The sequence below is a fragment of the Macaca mulatta genome, chromosome 5, assembly GCF_049350105.2.
Source record: "Macaca mulatta isolate MMU2019108-1 chromosome 5, T2T-MMU8v2.0, whole genome shotgun sequence".
Lineage (NCBI taxonomy): Eukaryota > Metazoa > Chordata > Mammalia > Primates > Cercopithecidae > Macaca > Macaca mulatta.
Window position 1 is genome coordinate 181,722,529 of NC_133410.1, and position 17,264 is coordinate 181,739,792.

At 37.6% G+C, this 17,264-nt stretch overlaps 1 protein-coding gene across 3 annotated transcripts in view; it reads left to right on the forward strand.

Moving 5' to 3' along the window:
- The window catches only part of GALNT7 (polypeptide N-acetylgalactosaminyltransferase 7), a 152,728-nt gene that overhangs the window by 120,499 nt on the left and 14,965 nt on the right, over positions 1-17,264 (forward strand). For 2 of the 3 annotated variants that reach the window (XM_015139527.3, XM_078002723.1), the window contains exons 3-8: positions 287-453; positions 3,455-3,585; positions 3,824-3,903; positions 6,199-6,381; positions 10,114-10,231; positions 12,227-12,349. In XM_015139527.3, coding sequence (XP_014995013.1) covers positions 287-453; positions 3,455-3,585; positions 3,824-3,903; positions 6,199-6,381; positions 10,114-10,231; positions 12,227-12,349 — 802 coding nt within the window. Of the gene's footprint in view, positions 1-286; positions 454-3,454; positions 3,586-3,823; positions 3,904-5,873; positions 6,057-6,198; positions 6,382-10,113; positions 10,232-12,226; positions 12,350-17,264 lie in introns of all 3 variants that reach the window. The other variant, XM_015139528.3, reaches the window with a different exon arrangement.

Here is a 17,264-nt window from a genome sequence, read left to right on the forward strand (position 1 = left end):
GATAGCTGTAAATACTCTCTTAAGCATCCTCAGCATAAATTCACAAATTAGTTCTTTTTATTACAGAATAAGTGCTGGTTATGCAGTAGCTTTATCTAGGAGTAACTTTATCTCATAATAGCTTCTTTCTTTTATCTTGTGTTTCCGTTAAATATTGAAGGCTATATTTCATTCACTTACCGTAGTTAAGTCGATAATATGTAGTCCAACCAGAAAATATAGTCAGCTTGGAGCCAAGCATTGTAGATTACCTGTAAATAAATATGATGAAATTTTCTCTTTACAGATGCAAGTATTGGCATTATGATGAAAACTTGCTCACTTCAAGCGTTGTCATTGTCTTCCATAATGAAGGATGGTCAACCCTCATGAGAACAGTCCACAGTGTAATTAAAAGGACTCCAAGGAAATATTTAGCAGAAATTGTGTTAATTGATGATTTCAGTAATAAAGGTAATGGCTGTAAAACTCACATTTTGTCCATAAAATAAGTTAAGCATGAATAATTGCAAAAATATGATTTTGAAATAATTAGCTTTAAAAAATTAATTGCATCTATTGATAGCATCTATTATCAACAAGTTGACACTGTGCCGAGCATTGCTGTGAGTTATTTTGTTTAATACTAACAGTAATCCTTGCAGTAGATGTTATGTCCGTTTTACATGCTCAGAGATGTACAAGTAGTACACAAAACTTTGGTTGTACACAAAAATTTAGTAAAAGTATACCACTGGTTGTAATGTTAGAAGTGAAGATAAACATAGGTAGCATGAAAATATCATTCAGAATGGCTTTATAAAAAAGCTTCCTCCAAAATGTAATTGAGAATTCTTGCAGTCTGGATAAACCTTTGCTGGTTTTGCAAGGACATGATTACAGTCGTGAAACTGTACACATATGTTAGCATGAATACATAGAAATATGACCTCTTTTTCCCTTCGTCTGTGCAGCTGATCCTTTTATTAACTAGTCATTTTTAAGTATACTAGAGAATGTATAGCTTTAAAATTTTTAGTCGTATCAAATGCATTTAGAGGCTTTAAGATACATTAAAACTTTTTTCAGTTCTCATGTTAATGTCAAATCTAAAAGCTTTTAGGCACAACGTTTTGTGTATGTCCATTATGTTGCAAATTTCTATGACCGTAATGTTTTCATTAAAATACTATTTCTATCTTAAGACAAATGATATTGTTGATACAATAATAATTTACATGTACAAAAATCTAAATCTATAAAATAACTTTTCAAAATCCCCCAATTTTACTAATTTTAAGAACCTCTGTATTATTAATACCAGTAAAAGTTTATCATATCCTAAAAAAAAAATGAAAATACACCAAAAGGTATTTAGCATCCTAAAATAACTGCTTTGCCAAAGAAAAGAACACAATTTCAGACCTCAGAGTATTGTGTATTTTTTTACTCTTGTCTTTTTTTTTTTTATCTTTACTTCTTTTACAAATCTCTAATGAAGACAATCGTGTAGGGTCCCTTGAGTTTAGAGTAGGCAGAGAAGTTTGGGCTACCCTTGAACAAAAGTACAGCTTTAATTAGTTTTTTCTATTTCAAAACAACCTTAAAATCAACCTTAAAATCTCAGTCCTGTCCTTAGTAAAATTACATACTGTTTGGTTAATCAAACTTGAGTGATAATTTGGTATGTACTTTCCCTAATATATTCAGAAAGTAAAACTTTTAAGATAACGATTTTTCTTTTGAAGACAAAATGCATATAAAAGGAGCTAACTCATAATAACACTTGGGTTTCTGGGCGTTATAGTATTCTCTATAAAGGTTTGGAGCTTTTAACAATAGAGCAAATTACTCCACACACGTGTGTACCAGCTAACTGTGGCTGAGTTGGTCCAAAATAAAAGCAAACCCACACTCTCAGTGGCTTGCACAGTGAAGGGTTAGCTTTTGCTCAAATTACACGGTCCCTGCGGGTCAGCGCTAGCTCTGCTCCCCATCCTCAGTGCAGGACCCAGGCGTGCAGAACAGCCTCAGTTTGGACACTGCCTGCAGAGAGGCAGTGGGAAAGAAGACACACACAAGCGGCCTCTTCACGCTTCTATGTGCGTGACTGATGTCATTTCCACCCACCTCTCATTGGCCACGGCAAGTCACACATGTCCCAGCCTGCAGTCAGAACCAAGAATCTAAACTCGAAGCATAGGCCATCAATTCATTTCTGCCCATAAAAACTGAAGATGTGTTTAAGTTGCATATGCAAAAAATCCTCCTAATGGAATTCAAAAAGGCTTTAAAAAAATAATTTAGGACTGCACTGAACTTTAAAAAGAAGATGATAAAGACTTTTTTTTTTTAAAGTTAACTTGAAGGGAAAATTACTCAGGTTTTCTGAGGGGAAAAACATGATTAAGCACGAGAATCTTATTTATAATACTTATTAAAACTGGGTACCAAAATAGAAAGTTCTTTTTCTCAATTCCAGATACCCACATGTGAGTATCTTACTAATAATATATGCCCTAAAATGAGTAAAATATTAAGTATACAGTCTGATTTGCCCATTTAACCACTAACTCGTCTCTAAATACAGCAGTTTTCCTGTGATTGCATATACATGGGCCAAATTTTTAAGCAATTTTAAAACAATTTGTGTGTCCTCAAGAAGCATCTTTTAACTGATCTGCAGCTCATTCTGACTGTGGTGAGCTAATTTCATGGACTCATAGTGGTACGAACAAAAGAAGTTCTCTTATAATGGGAAGCCAAAGATAGAAACTTTGCCAGATGTGTCTAGTTTTTATAACACAAAACTTCCTCTACTAAATTACAAACACATATTATACATATATGTATGTATAATTAGAATTATCTTTATAATGTATAATTATACATTTGATGCTTAAGATAAAGAGAAAATGAGATTTTTTGATTATTTGCCAACTTGGTGGGAACCATATTCATCATATGAAGGTTGCAGCTTTCAACACTGATTTTGGTTGGGGAAAGATGGCCCAGAAACAAATGTTAAACAACCTATACCCTGTGTGGATTCCAGTGAAATTGTACAGTATTATTAGTAGGCAGTGCATCTTCAGAAACCTTAACCATTGCTTCTGCCAACAGCCAACAAAATGTTGTTCCTGAAAGCGTTCAGATTTGACATTAACATGTGAACAGGAACAAAAATTTTAATATCTCTTAAAACCTTAACTGTCAATTGGAATAATCACTGTTTAGAGGGACGTTGGATAATTCTCAGACTAACCAGTTCTCTGTAGGCATATTAAACTCAAAATTAACTTAAATAATATACTTCACCTTCCTTCTTAATAGATAAAACATTCAATCTGGTCCATGTAAAATTAGTGTCTACCCAATGCACCTGTTTCTTATTCTTGTTTCCTGAGAAAAATAATAATTAATTGGTTTCTATTTATTAGTCTAATTTATAATATCAATTGATTTTTCTTAATAGAGCACTTAAAAGAAAAACTGGATGAATATATTAAGCTGTGGAATGGCCTAGTGAAGGTATTTCGAAATGAAAGAAGGGAAGGTTTAATTCAAGCACGAAGTATTGGTGCTCAGAAGGCTAAACTTGGACAGGTAGGAAGCATTTGATATCTACAATGTCAACATTTTGGGTTTGGTGACTAAAACATATACATTTTTAATCATTCTTCAGTTTTTTTAAATTGAAATGAGAATGCTGGCTTAAACAGATAACTTGTGTGTCAGAATTGACTATAATGCTAATTTTTATTAGCATCTAATTTTAAATTGTGTGTAATATATGATGTAACATATACGAGGAGTATTCTTTCACCTGCCTCTTTTTTTTAAGGTTTTGATATACCTTGATGCCCACTGTGAGGTGGCAGTTAACTGGTATGCACCACTTGTAGCTCCCATATCTAAGGACAGGTAACATTACCTTGCTTTTTTTCTTTCCTGGTTGAAAGTAAACCTTGTCCTGGAAGGGCAAATAATATTTTCATCCTTTGATTCCTGTTCTATTCAGTGTGTCAAGTGTGCATTAGTGTTATCCCTCATCTAGTTGTTTCCTTGGGTGAAGCTAGACTGATACTGTGGACTGATTTAAATGTAGGCAGTCTGGCATTTGGGAAAAACCCAGGGTTCCTCACTCAAGAATCATTTTGTGGTTGGGTTATTAAGACTCCTCTATCTCCAGGCACTTTCCCTAAGAGTAATAGGAATTGCTCCCTCTAAACTGGGGTAAGAGTTCTAAACACTTGAGGAACCATGCTTTGAAATTATACCTATTGATTTTTGTGACTTTTAAATTAGTACTTTCAATAGTAAAGACCAAGTGTTACTTGTGTCAAGGATTTGGGTTCCTATAGAAACATTAAAGTTTAGAAATACACAACTATTCCATGGAATTGTGGCAATCACCATTAAATTTCCAGAAATGTCTAAAACAATACAAGGCACCGTCAGTTTTCTAGCTTCAAAGCCTTCCTTGCTTCTAGTCCATAATTTGGAAAATAAAACATGTCCGTGTGGCAAATGGTAAATGGCATGAATCAAAGGCAGAACTTTGGAGGATTTCATCATGAGAGGATTTAATGTGAAGGCCGATCACGAACATTTTTCACATGCTGTCTGGTTTAATCCTCACAGCAACCCTGCAGGATAGAGATTACTAGCCCCATTTGACTGAAGAGGATACCGAGGCTTAGAGAAATTAAGTAATTTTCCCCAAATCAGATAGCTAATAAACTGTCAGACCAAGACCTCCCTGGGACACTTTACGCTGCACCATGTATTTAGGAATGTGAAAATCATAAGAAGTGAGGAAAGTTAACTGACCAAGTGTCAGATAACTCTCTCTAGGTGAATTCCAGCAGGCTTCTGGGTAGTAAGGAAGTGCTTTTCCAGATTCCAGGGGCAGATTCCACGAATCTGACAATGACCCTCCAGTGTGAGTTCACAGAAGGAAGCACCTGTTCTAGACCCTACTTCCTCCATATTAAAGTTCTAAGCCCTGTAGGTTTTCCCTTTTACTTGGTTTTTAAACTTCTTAAAAGCACCTTGACCTGGATATAAGCAGCTGTCATTTTTGTTTTAGGAAAATAGATTTTAAAATCCTTTCTGACGAGATGAACATTGCAACAAGCAGGGTACCAGATCATCTTTGTAATGTCACTTTGACATCGAATTGGTTATAGAGTACTAGCATTTTCGTGAAGCCCAAATATAAGAGATTTTTTGTTCCAAATTCTCAGACTACTTCTTAAGTTCTTCAGCAAGTTTTGAGGGATTTTTTTTTTTGCTTTTTTTTTTTTTTTAAAGCAACAATACTTTTTTTTTTTTTTTTTTTTTTTGCAATAAAAGCTGTTTTCTTGCAGTTAGAGGAGGGAGGAAGATCAAGCAAAAGTACAGAAACAAATTTTCATAATAACTATTTCCAAGAAATAGAAAGCAATAAAGGATCGAGAGAACCGCTAAGAATGTGGCAAGTACTATTGGTGACCCCACACACACATACATGCATGCACACGCGCACATGAGCTTTTTCATGGGTGATAGGGAAAATAACAGGCAAGAAAATCTTATAAATAATATAAAATTACCAAAATAAAGTTGCCTTTAGTACCAAAGTGAAAAGGAGAAAAACTCTATTAAACTCAATGATATAGTTCTTTGTCCCTGACATTTGTCTGTAAGCCTAGGGAGAAGGCTCCTCTCTCCTGCCCTTACAAAAACAGGCTTTTTGGCTTTTATGGGACATTCATTTACTGTATTTCCCATTAGATACTAAAGCCCCCCAGTGCACAAACAAATCAACAACAAAAAGAGATAATGTAGTTAGGCATGCTGAACTAGTCTTGGGTTCTTAAATGCTTTTTCATTTTCTGTAAATGTTTCAGAACTACATGTACTGTGCCTCTAATAGATTACATAGATGGGAATGATTATTCCATTGAACCACAGCAAGGTGGGGATGAAGATGGTTTTGCCAGAGGGGCCTGGGACTGGAGTTTACTATGGAAACGTATTCCTCTAAGCCACAAGGAAAAGGCCAAAAGAAAACATAAAACTGAACCTTATCGGTAAAGACTATTACTTTATTTTCTTATGTTGAATGTTTATCTAAGTTGTTTTTTTTTTTTCTTCCCCATGAACTCGTATAAATGTGTGGGTCCATACGTACGCTTCCATTTGATCTTTGCTGCCATCATCAACACAATACAGAACCATTTGCACTGTGCCGCTTATAGATGTCATAAATGGCAACACATATGAAATTATACCCCAAGGGGGCGGTGATGAAGATGGGTATGCCCGAGGAGCATGGGATTGGAGTATGCTCTGGAAACGGGTGCCTCTGACCCCTCAAGAGAAGAGACTGAGAAAGACAAAAACTGAACCATATCGGTAATCACTAAATCACTTACATATTTTTCTTTTCTCCAGTTGCTGCTAACCTATTAACCTCTTGCCAAGCTAAAGATTTGTTTTTAAAACTGTAGATGCTGTCTCAGATTCTGAAAGAGTATCTTTCCTTATACTGTTTCAGAGCTTTCACTCTACTCCACTTGCTCCGCTGTAATTGCTTTTACCCTAAATTCGATGTCCACTACTGAGACATACACACTTTCATTGGGGAAAGAAAAATAATGTAATATGGCATATGTTCCAAGTACAAGTGAAAAAAAAAAAAAGAAATCTTAGTTATCCTGGATTAGACATCAGATTTTATTCTTTTGATGACAGTGTCATTCTATACATTTAAAATACATAAATTACTTTAATCCAACCAAGACTTTTATTTCCACATTCATGCCGTGGGTATAATGTTAACAATGAAGGGCACTAGCAAGAGATTTTTGGGGTTTTCTCCCCTTTTTCTGTTATGTTAACTCTCAAATACTAATTTTGTACTAAAATCTGATGAATCACAATACATGACTTTAAAAAACATTACATAGAATCCTTTATTGCTTCATTCTCAGAAAAGTGATTTATTAAAAGAAAATTCTATTCAAAAATCAGCTTTTGACCTTCTTGTGGTTCTTTCAGTAGAACAACTTATGCTACTCTCTTCTTTTGATCTTGTAATTAGAACATTTTACTGTCTTTGTAAAAAATGACCCCAAATGAAATGTTTGCTCAAATGTTAGTATAGCCTTCTCCTGAATGTGTCTAATCTCATTTTTCTGATCCTATGGTTCTGCTTTTGGTCTCTCTCTCCCTGTTACACTGCTGATAATGTTAGAATTCTGTTTTGGGATGGTGCTTCCAATGTCATGGAAATGCTGGTGGGATTTGGGCATGTCATGATATCAAGATACTGAATGGCAAACATAAAGAAGTTATAGCACTTAATTATAGTAGCTTAATTGGACATTTACCAAATTTTTTTGGTAAATTTCTTATTCAGAATAGTCCAGGAAATTACTGCTTACCTGCTTAACTTAACACATAACTGTGGGAGAAAAAAAAATAAAGAGTGCTGAGCAATTTTATATTTCTGCTAATTCCATAGGCCAGTAAAGAAAATTTTTTAAGTGAGCTAGAAAAATTAAAGGGAGGTTATCTGTTAATTAACTCACTGGTGTCCATGTTAAGATGCATTTTCAAGTATATACTGAGAGGAATGGGAATCTATTTAAAGATAAAAACACAGCTGCCAGGCAAGGTGGCTCACGCCTGTAATCCCAGCACTTTGGGAGGCCGAGGCGGGAGGATCACCAGAGGTCAGGAGTTTGAGACCAGCCTTGCTAACGTGGTGAAACCCCGTTTCTACTAAATATGCAAAATTAGCTGGGCATGGTGGTGTGCGCCTGTAATCCCAGCTACTTGGGAGGCTGAGGCAGGAGAATCGCTTGAACCTGGGAGGCAGAGGTTACAGTGAGCCAGGATCACACCACTGCACTCCAGCCTGGGCAACAGAGTAAGACTCGGTCTAAAAAAAAAAGACACAGCTATAATGGAATAATCTTAAATGACAGTTAAATAAAAGTGACATGAAAATATCACCTAAAATGTAATAGTGTTATTACTGAGTTAGACAGCATACTTTAAGAAAAGGCATAAGAGAACAACTTTTTCCTGATGCTATTTTCTTTTAGTATTGAAAGTATTTCTTGATTCATTATCCACTCAACAAACATTTATTGAGTGCTTACCGTATGCCAAGCACTATTTTTGGGGATACATTTTTAAAGATATGTTTCCTCATTGAATGTAAAATACAGTGAGTCAGACAGAAATTAAACAGATAACTACATAAATAACCCTAAAATTAGCCTGGTGTGGTGGCACGTGCCTGTAGTCCCAGCAACTCAGGAGACTGAGGCAGAGGGATTGCTTGAGCCCAAGAGTTCAAGGCTGCAGCGAACAATGATTGTGCCACTGTACTACAGCCTGGGCAACAGAGTGAGACCCTGTCTCACAAAACAAACAAAACTCTGGAGCAGCAGCTGTGATAAGTAGTATGAAGAAAAATCACAGAGTACATGAGTTTATGGAAAGATGAACCTAATCCAGCTTGGGAAATCAGGAAAGGCCCTTCTGACAAAGTGTCATTTAGGCTGAGACCTGAAGGATGAGGGCCCAATTCTGTGGAGAGGGAACATTTCAGGATCGTGAATAACATGAATGAAGGCCTTGAGACAGAAAGGAGGCCTGCACATTCCAGGTAGGAGCAGAGCAGTGAAGGACTCAACGGGAAGAGAGACCGTGGTGAGCCCAGAGAGCCGGGAGAGGTTGGTATCACGCAGGCGCATGCGGAGGAGTCTGCTCTGGCTACTGTGTGAATGATTAGCCTTGAGTAGGGGGCAGAAGAGAATAAAGGACACAAGCTCGGGACATATTGGAAAGTCCAAGCAGTGTTGGCCTGGTCTAGGCTGGTGGCAGTGAAGTTGGAAATAAGTCAGCAGATTCAAGATATATTTTCAAGGCTGGGTGCGGTGGCTCGTGCCTATAATCCTAGCACTTAGGGAGGCCTAGGCAGGTGGAACTTTTGATCCCAGGAGTTCTAGACCAGTCTGAGCAACATGGCCAAACCTTGTCTCTACAAAATACATAAAAAGGTAGCTGGATGTGTTGGTGCGCACTTGTATTCCCAGCTACTCAGGAGGCTGAGGTGGGAGGACTGCTTGAGCCTAGAAGATCAAGACTGCAGTGAGCCACAATCATGCCACTGCACTACAGGCTGGGCAATAGAGTGAGACCATATCTCAAAAAGAAAAAAAGATTTTTGTTTTCAAGGTAGAATCAATGGAACCTTGAAATATGTTCCAATGAACCTATTTGAATAGATTGAATATTATGTATGATGATGAAGTTTACCCTAATAATAATGAATACCCTAAAATTTAAGAAACATGATGAATTAGTAATTAATTGTTTGGGGAGGGGAGCAGGGAGTAAAATAAATTCTGCTGTCATTTCTCCCAATGGTGGGAGTGACTTGCCCCTAAGAAGCTACCAAATCTTTTTTCTCTTGGACCTAAAAAGTGTCCAATTTAAGGTCCATTCAAGAAGCCCCACAGATCCACAGATCACCTTTTTGCATTCCTACCTCCTGGCACAGTAAATACCTATGTCTAATTCTCCTGTGTCGTTTCTGTGCTACATTTGCAAACTCTGAATGAACTGTGGCTGTTCTACGATGATTTACACCCTTATTTGGCGAGTCCCTGAGCTATAAAATTTAAAAATGACAGACTACTTCCATGGTGTATGGTTTTGTTCATCCAAGAATGACTCATAAATCAGTGCAGAAGCAGTTAGCAGACCACGGCTGTATGGCTCAGTGTTTTTAAGAGTGAAAGAGAAAATTCTGTATTAACTAAAACTAAGGCTTAATTTTTAAATCGACAAAGGAACCAAGGCGCCCTCTAATGGTGAAATGAAACAATGCTCTATTTTGTAATGAACTATAGTTTCAGTTAGAAATTGTGGTAAATTCGTTAGGGAATTATGAACAGATTTTTTTCTTTTTTTTTTTTTTGTAAAGGCTTTATAATTTCTTCATGTTTGGCCATCAGTTTTGTCTTTTCTATGCATTTTTAGGCTGTATTATACAAGGCTTCTTGCCTATTGGTGAAGGGTTATTGGGGGTTTGTCTATGATGGTTATTGCAGTGTTTCTTTTTCTTAGGTCCCCAGCCATGGCTGGGGGATTATTTGCCATTGAACGAGAGTTCTTCTTTGAATTGGGTCTCTATGATCCAGGTCTCCAGATTTGGGGTGGTGAAAATTTTGAGATCTCATACAAGGTAACATTTTATTTCAACAGATGGAATTTTCCAAGTAGTTACTAACTTCTGTGGCTTTCAGATAAAGCCGGTTTCTTGTAGGGGGATAAAACCATAATGATATAATGCATTTCTCCAAATTATATAAAGAATGATTTAACGAAAATGGATGCCTTTGAGGGAAAAATAAGGCGAAATGCAAGCTCCAAACTTACCATATATATACAGGGCTCAGCTCAAAATTGTGGCTAGCAACCTTTAGAAATGAAAACACCCCACACCCCAACTTTCTTTTTTTTTTTTTTAATTTATTTATTATTATTATACTTTAAGTTGTAGGGTACATGTGCATAACGTGCAGGTTTGTTACATATGTATACTTGTGCTATGTTGGTGTGCTGCACCCATCAACTCATCATTTATATCAGGTATAACTCCCAATGCAATCCCTCCCCCCTCCCCCCTCCCCATATACTGGAGCTTTTTATTATAGAAGCCCTTGGAAGAATCTGCGTGCATTAGGGCCACAGTTGACCACCCACTGATATAGTCACCCTTTATCACTAGGACATGATTCAAGACAGAAGCAGAGCCCCACAATGGCTGCATCCTCAGGCTGACTTTGGAGCTGTCTTCCTGCAGCGCCTCCCCTGTTGTTGAAGCAGTCTTGGAGCAATACTACCTTCCATGCTCCAGCCCCCACCTCAACCCCCATTCCTACCCCCATTTTCCAAAAGAAAGAGAGAGAGAACTATATCACAGTTTGAGTTCAACAGGTTTTCATTACCTCTTGTCTTAAATGTCCTGTGCTTAGCACTGTGAGGGATAGAAGAGGAGTAAACCAGTCCTTGCTCTCAAGGAACTTGATAAGAAGGTATTAGAATTATACTTAAATTCATAATGCAAGAAGGCAGAATGGCATTCAGTTGGTGTGTTTAAAAAACAGTGTCAGGCAGGCACGTTGGCTCACGCCTGTAATCCCAGCACTTTGGGAGGCCGACGTGGGCGGATCAGGAGGTCAAGAGATCGAGACCATCCTAGCCACACAAAAAATTAGCCAGGCATGGTGGTGCGCACCTGTAGTCCCAGCTACTTGGGAGGCTGAAGCAGGGGAATTGCTTGATCCGGCAGGCGGAGATTGCAGTAAGCCGAGATTGCACCACTGCACTCTAGCCTGGGTGACAGAGCAAGAGAGGAGAGGGGAGGGGAGGGGAGGGGAGGGGAGGGGAGGGGAGCAGCGTTATGCTAGATGTAGAATTTGAGGCAGAAGTAGAAAGATGGGTATGATGTTAGTAAGTACAGATAAGGGGCGGGAGGGAGACATCTAAGCAAGTAGCATGGGAAAAGTACAAAGAAGGGAACACAAGGAACGTATTCAGAGAACAGCAAGGAGCACACTTGGGCAGAATCAGGCAACATGAATAAGGAAGACATCTAAAAGATAAAATGGGAACGTGTATTAGGGCCATATTGAAGAGAGCCTTTAAAGCTGAGTTAAGAGATTTTTATTTAATTTGATAAGCAGTGGAGAACGATCAAAGATATTAAGCAAGGGAATAACATGACCCAAAGCTGCCCTTCAGCTGTAATAATCTCTTGCTATAAATAAGGATAGTTGAGTAGAGAGAAGCTGAAGGTGAAGAAGCCAGTTAGGAGGTTATTATAATAATCACCCAAGTAGGAAATATATTAGCAATGGAAATGATGAATGAGTTAGGAATAAAGAATCCACATGACTTTGTAAGATTATATTGGGAGAAGGTTGCTAGGGGCTATGGGTATGCAGTAAGAGGCCCGTTTGTAGCAGTTTATTATTAATACTATATTCCCTGTTGCCTTCTTGGTTGTTAGATGAACTTTGAAGAGCAAATTATTTTAGGAACTTGTTTAGTTTGAGAATTCTGTGTGGACATTGTATATAATTTAGATTTTAGATGTACACTTACAAGATACATTTTCAGTTATGGTTTATGTTTGTATTTGAAACAACTTTCACAACGTGTTTTTCCTTCATAGATATGGCAGTGTGGTGGCAAATTATTATTTGTTCCTTGTTCTCGTGTTGGACATATTTATCGTCTTGAGGGCTGGCAAGGAAATCCTCCGCCCATTTATGTTGGGTCTTCTCCAACTCTGAAGGTGAGTTTTTTGGATAAAAGGGGAAGAAAGAGAAATAACATTTATGTACCACATGCTATAGTAATTACTTAATAATTTTCAGCTTATTGAGTGGGGTAAATCTCTTCAGCAGTCATGTTGATTCTCACGTTGAACTTAGCTAGACTTATTCATGAAATATCTTATTGTTCTTTAAGATTATTCAGCTGAAGCAGGAGGATTCCTTGAGCCCAGGAGTTCAAGGCTGCAGTGAACTATGATTGCACCACTGCACTCCACCCTGGATGACAGAATGAGACCCCATCTCAAAAAAAAAAAAAAAAAAAAGATTGCACCCTATTTTTTTAATTGACAAGTAAATATTGTGTGTATCTTGTACAATATGATGTTTTAATATGTGTATACATTGTGGGATGGCTAAATCTAGCTATTTAGACATGTATTATGTCACTTGTTTTTGTGGTGAGAACACTTAAAATTTGTTTTCAGCAATTTTCATATATGTAATATATTATAAATTGTAGTCACCGTGTTGTATAATAGATCACTTGAAACTATTCTTCCTAACAGAAATTTTGTGTCCTTTGACCAAAATCAGCCCACTCCCCCCAATCCTCACTTTCTGGTAACCACCATTTTACTCTCTGTTTACTTGTTCACACTCCATATGTAAGTAATATCATGCTGTGTTTGTCTTTATGTGCCTGGCTTATTTCATTTAACATAATATTCATGTTGTTGCAAGTGACAGGATTTTTTTATTTTTTAAGGATTTTTTAAGGGTGCATAGTATTAATACTATCGTGTATATATACCATATTTTCGTTACCCGTTCATCTGTTGATGGACACTTAGCTTGATTCCATCTCTTGGCTATCGTGAATACTGCTGCAATGAACAGGAGTGTAGATACCTCTTCAATATACAGATTTTATGTCCTTTGGATATGTACCTAGTAATGAGATTGCTAGATTAGATGATAGTTCTATTTTTAATATTCTGAGGAACCTCTGTACTGTTTTTCCATAGTGGCTGCACTATTTTGCATTCCCACCAATAGGTGGGAGGGCTATCTTGTGGTTTAATTTGCATTTCTCTGATAATTAATGATGTTGAGCATTTCTTCATATACCTGTTGGCTATTTGTATGTCTTCTTTTGAGAAATGTCTGTTTGGGTCCTTTGCCCAATTTAATCAGATTGTTTCCTTACTATTGATTTGTTTGAGTTCCTTGTATATTACAGATATTAGCCCCTTACCAGATGTATGGTTCACAGATGTAGTCTCCCATTCCATAGATTGACTCTTTACTTTGTTAATTGTTTCCTTTGCTTACAGAAGCTACTTAGTTTGATAAAATTCCATTTGTCCGTTTTTATTTTTGTTGCCTGTTCTTTTGGGGTTGTTACATCCAAAACCAATGTCATGGAGTTTTTCTCTTTTCTTTTAGAAGTTTTACAGTTTTAGGTCTGCATGTAAGTTTTTAATCCATTTTGAGTTGATTTTTACATATGGTGTGAGATGAAGGTCTAGTTTCATTCTTTTGCATATGGATATCTAGTTTTCCAAGCACCATTTATTGAAGAGACTGTGTTTTCCCTAATGTGTTCTCAGCATCTACCTTGAAAATCAATTGACCATAAATGCATGGATTATTTCTGGCCTCTCTGTTCTGTTCTTTTGGTCTATGTGTCTGTTTTTATGTGAGTACCATACTGTTTTGATTACTATAGCTTTGTAGTAGATTTTGAAATAAGGTATTGTGATGCCTCCAGCTTTGTTCTTTTTGCTCAAGATTGCTTTAGCTATTCAAGGTCCTTTGTGGATCCAGATGAATTTTAGGATGGAATTTTTTATTTCTGGGAAAAATGTCGTTGGAATTTAGATAGAGATTATATTGAATCTGTAGATTGCTTTTATAATATGGATATTTTAATAATATTAGTTCTTTGAATCCATGATCACAGGGTGTCTTTCCATTTAATTTGTGTATTCTTCAATTTATTTCATCAGTGTTTTATAGTTTTCAGCACATAGATTTTTCACCTCCTAAATATTCTTTTGTTTTGCTTAGCTATTGTAAATGGGATTGTTTTCTTAGTTTGTTTTACAGATAGACCACTGTTAGCATATAGAAACACTACTGATTTTTCTATGTTGATTTTCCTGCAACTTTATTAGATTTGTTTATTAGTTCTAACAGCTTTTGGTAGAGTCTCTTTAGGGTTTTTTTTTTTATTTGACAGTTTATTATTTAATTGATAAATTGTTTTTACATTTGGGACCTGAACGTTTAAGGCACTGAAATTATATCTTAAATGGGAACGTTATTTCATGAAAAACTCTAAGATATATGTAGAAAACAAAATATTAAATTATTAGCTGTATATTAGGTAAAAAGATAAACATTTACCTTAAATAGCGTTAAGGTTTTGAATATATAAGATTATGTCATCTGCAGAGACAGTTTACTTCTTTTCTGATTTGGATGTCTTTTCTTTCTTTCTTTGGCCTAATTGCCCCGGCTAAAACTTCCAGTAGTATGTTGAATAGAAGTGGGGAGAGCGGGCATCCTTGTCTTGTTCTTAATTGTAGAGGAAGAGCTTTCAACTTTTCATCGAGTATAATGTTAGCTATGAACTTGTCGTATATGGCCTTTATTGTGTTGAGGTACAATCCTCATGTACCTAATTTGTTGAAGCTTTTTACATTGAATTTTGTCAAATGCCTTTTTCGAGATGATTATATGGTTTTTGTCCTTCATTCTGTTAATGTGGAGTATCACATTTACTGATTTGTGTATGTTGAATCATCCTTGCATCCCAGGGATAAATCCCACTTGATCATTATAAATGATCTTTTAATTATTTCTCTGTGTTTGATTTAACTGAGCTTCTGTAAAACAATTATTCAGAATTATTTATCCAGGTCTGCTACTGGTATTCTCGTGGTATTATGTCCTCTTCATTTTTCATGTTTCTTGTTGACTTACATTAATGCCTGTGCATTTTGTGGACCAGTCACCTCTTGCAGACTTTATAGGCTGGTTTCAATGTGGAAAGACTTTCCTCTGTAGGGGAAGGAGGGTGTGAGGGTTCTTGCTGGGTGGGATATAGCAGTTCTGGGACTACTAAGGATACCAGCTATGTATTCCCTGTGCAGATGAGCCCACCAAGGGCAGTGTTGGCAAAGATTCCAGTGCTCCTCAGTGGCTAATGCTGTAGATACCTACAGTGGCAGTGAGGCATGTTGGGGTCTTTGGGTATGGCTGCCAAGGTCATCCTGATTTTTCTCTCATTGCAGAAGTTGAATGCATCTTGGCACTGGTTCTGACTCATAGGCTTACTTGCACCAGCAGTGGCACTTGTAGAGTGGCTGTGGAGCTGAGGACTGAAGCACAAGCAGGAGTGGAAAGACTATGGCTGCAGAATCTGGGGCAGTTTAAAAACCCAGGGCTTAGAGCAAAGATACTTTGCTACTGTATTGATAACAGAATGTGAGGTACCAGATGCTTGTGAAGTAGCTTTTAGAGCCAAGAAAAGGAGCAGAAACATGCATAGAGTTAGAGCAGCTCCTGAGTTGGGGTGGGTTCTAGCTCTCCGTTGCAGCTGATCCAGGACCTGGAGATGGGGCATGCACAATAAAGGCGTGGCTCTGGGGCCTGGAGCATGAACTAGCTCACTATAGCAATGGTTCCAATGTCAGAGGTAGGCCCAGTGCAGCCACAGAGCCCGGGGCTGCAGTGTGGACACTAGCAGAGCAGCTGTGGCTTCAGGATCAGGGCTCACTGGGGCATGGGAGAGCTGGCAGAGCTTTTCCCAAAGTAATTCAAAAGTAGCTGCTTCTTGGATGGTGGTGAGTGTTCAGATGCATCTCCCTCTCTGGGGTTCCCCAGCAAAAGGGTTGTTGTTTACCTTAGTGGCCAGTGATGCCAGTGTCCTCTACAGAGCAGACCTCTGGAAACTATGGTAGTTCCTGCCGCATGAACAATACCAATAGCATCTGCCTTTCTTCTTTTCTCCTAGCTATCTCCTTGTGCTTCAGGTATGTAGACCTCACAGGTGATCCTGTCCTATGTAGATATTCTTAGTTTCTTTTGCTCCGTTGTGTTGCTGCAGATTCTTCAATGGGCCCTGGAGCTCTCTGGGCTCTTTGGGTTTGTGAATAGCTGTCTGTATTTGTTTTTTAGTTGGGGTTGAATAAAGGCTGGTGTCTCCTACTTTGCCATCTTGGTGACCTCACCTCCCATTATATCCCATTCTGATTAAGATTCCTATATTGAATGTTCTCCACGAATACATTTCAAATAAATTCTAAAAAGTCTGACACTGTGTAGAGAAATAGTTGAAGGGAAAAATACTAGCTTCTGTTATTGACACATGAGTAAAATATGTTTTTTTTTTTAATTTAGATAATCATGTTAGGAGTTTGCATAGTAAGCAAAATCAAATTTTTGAACAATGCTTACAAGAGATTAATATCTCTTGTCCCTCAAAGATTGAAAAGTTAATGTGAATATCCTTTGTCCTATTGCATTCTGCCTCCAAATTCTCCATCTCTATCATATAAAATAGAGGAAAATTGGCTGGGCGCAGTGGCTCACGCCTGTAATCCCAGCACTTTGGGAGGCTGAGGTGGGCGGATCACGAGGTCAGCAGTTCGAGACCAGCCTGACCAACATGGTGAAACCCTGTCTCTACTAAAAATACAAAATTTAGCTGGGTGTGGTGGTGGGTGCCTGTAATCCCAGCTACTTGGGAGGCTGAGGCAGGAGAATCACTTGAACTTGGGAGGCAGAGGTTGCAGTGAGCCAAGATCTCGCTGCTGCACTCCAGCCTGGGCAACAGAGGGAGACTCCATCTCAAAAAAAAAAAAAAAAAAAAAAAAAAAAAAAAAAATAGAGGAAAATTCCACTGACTCTTTTCATTGTGACATC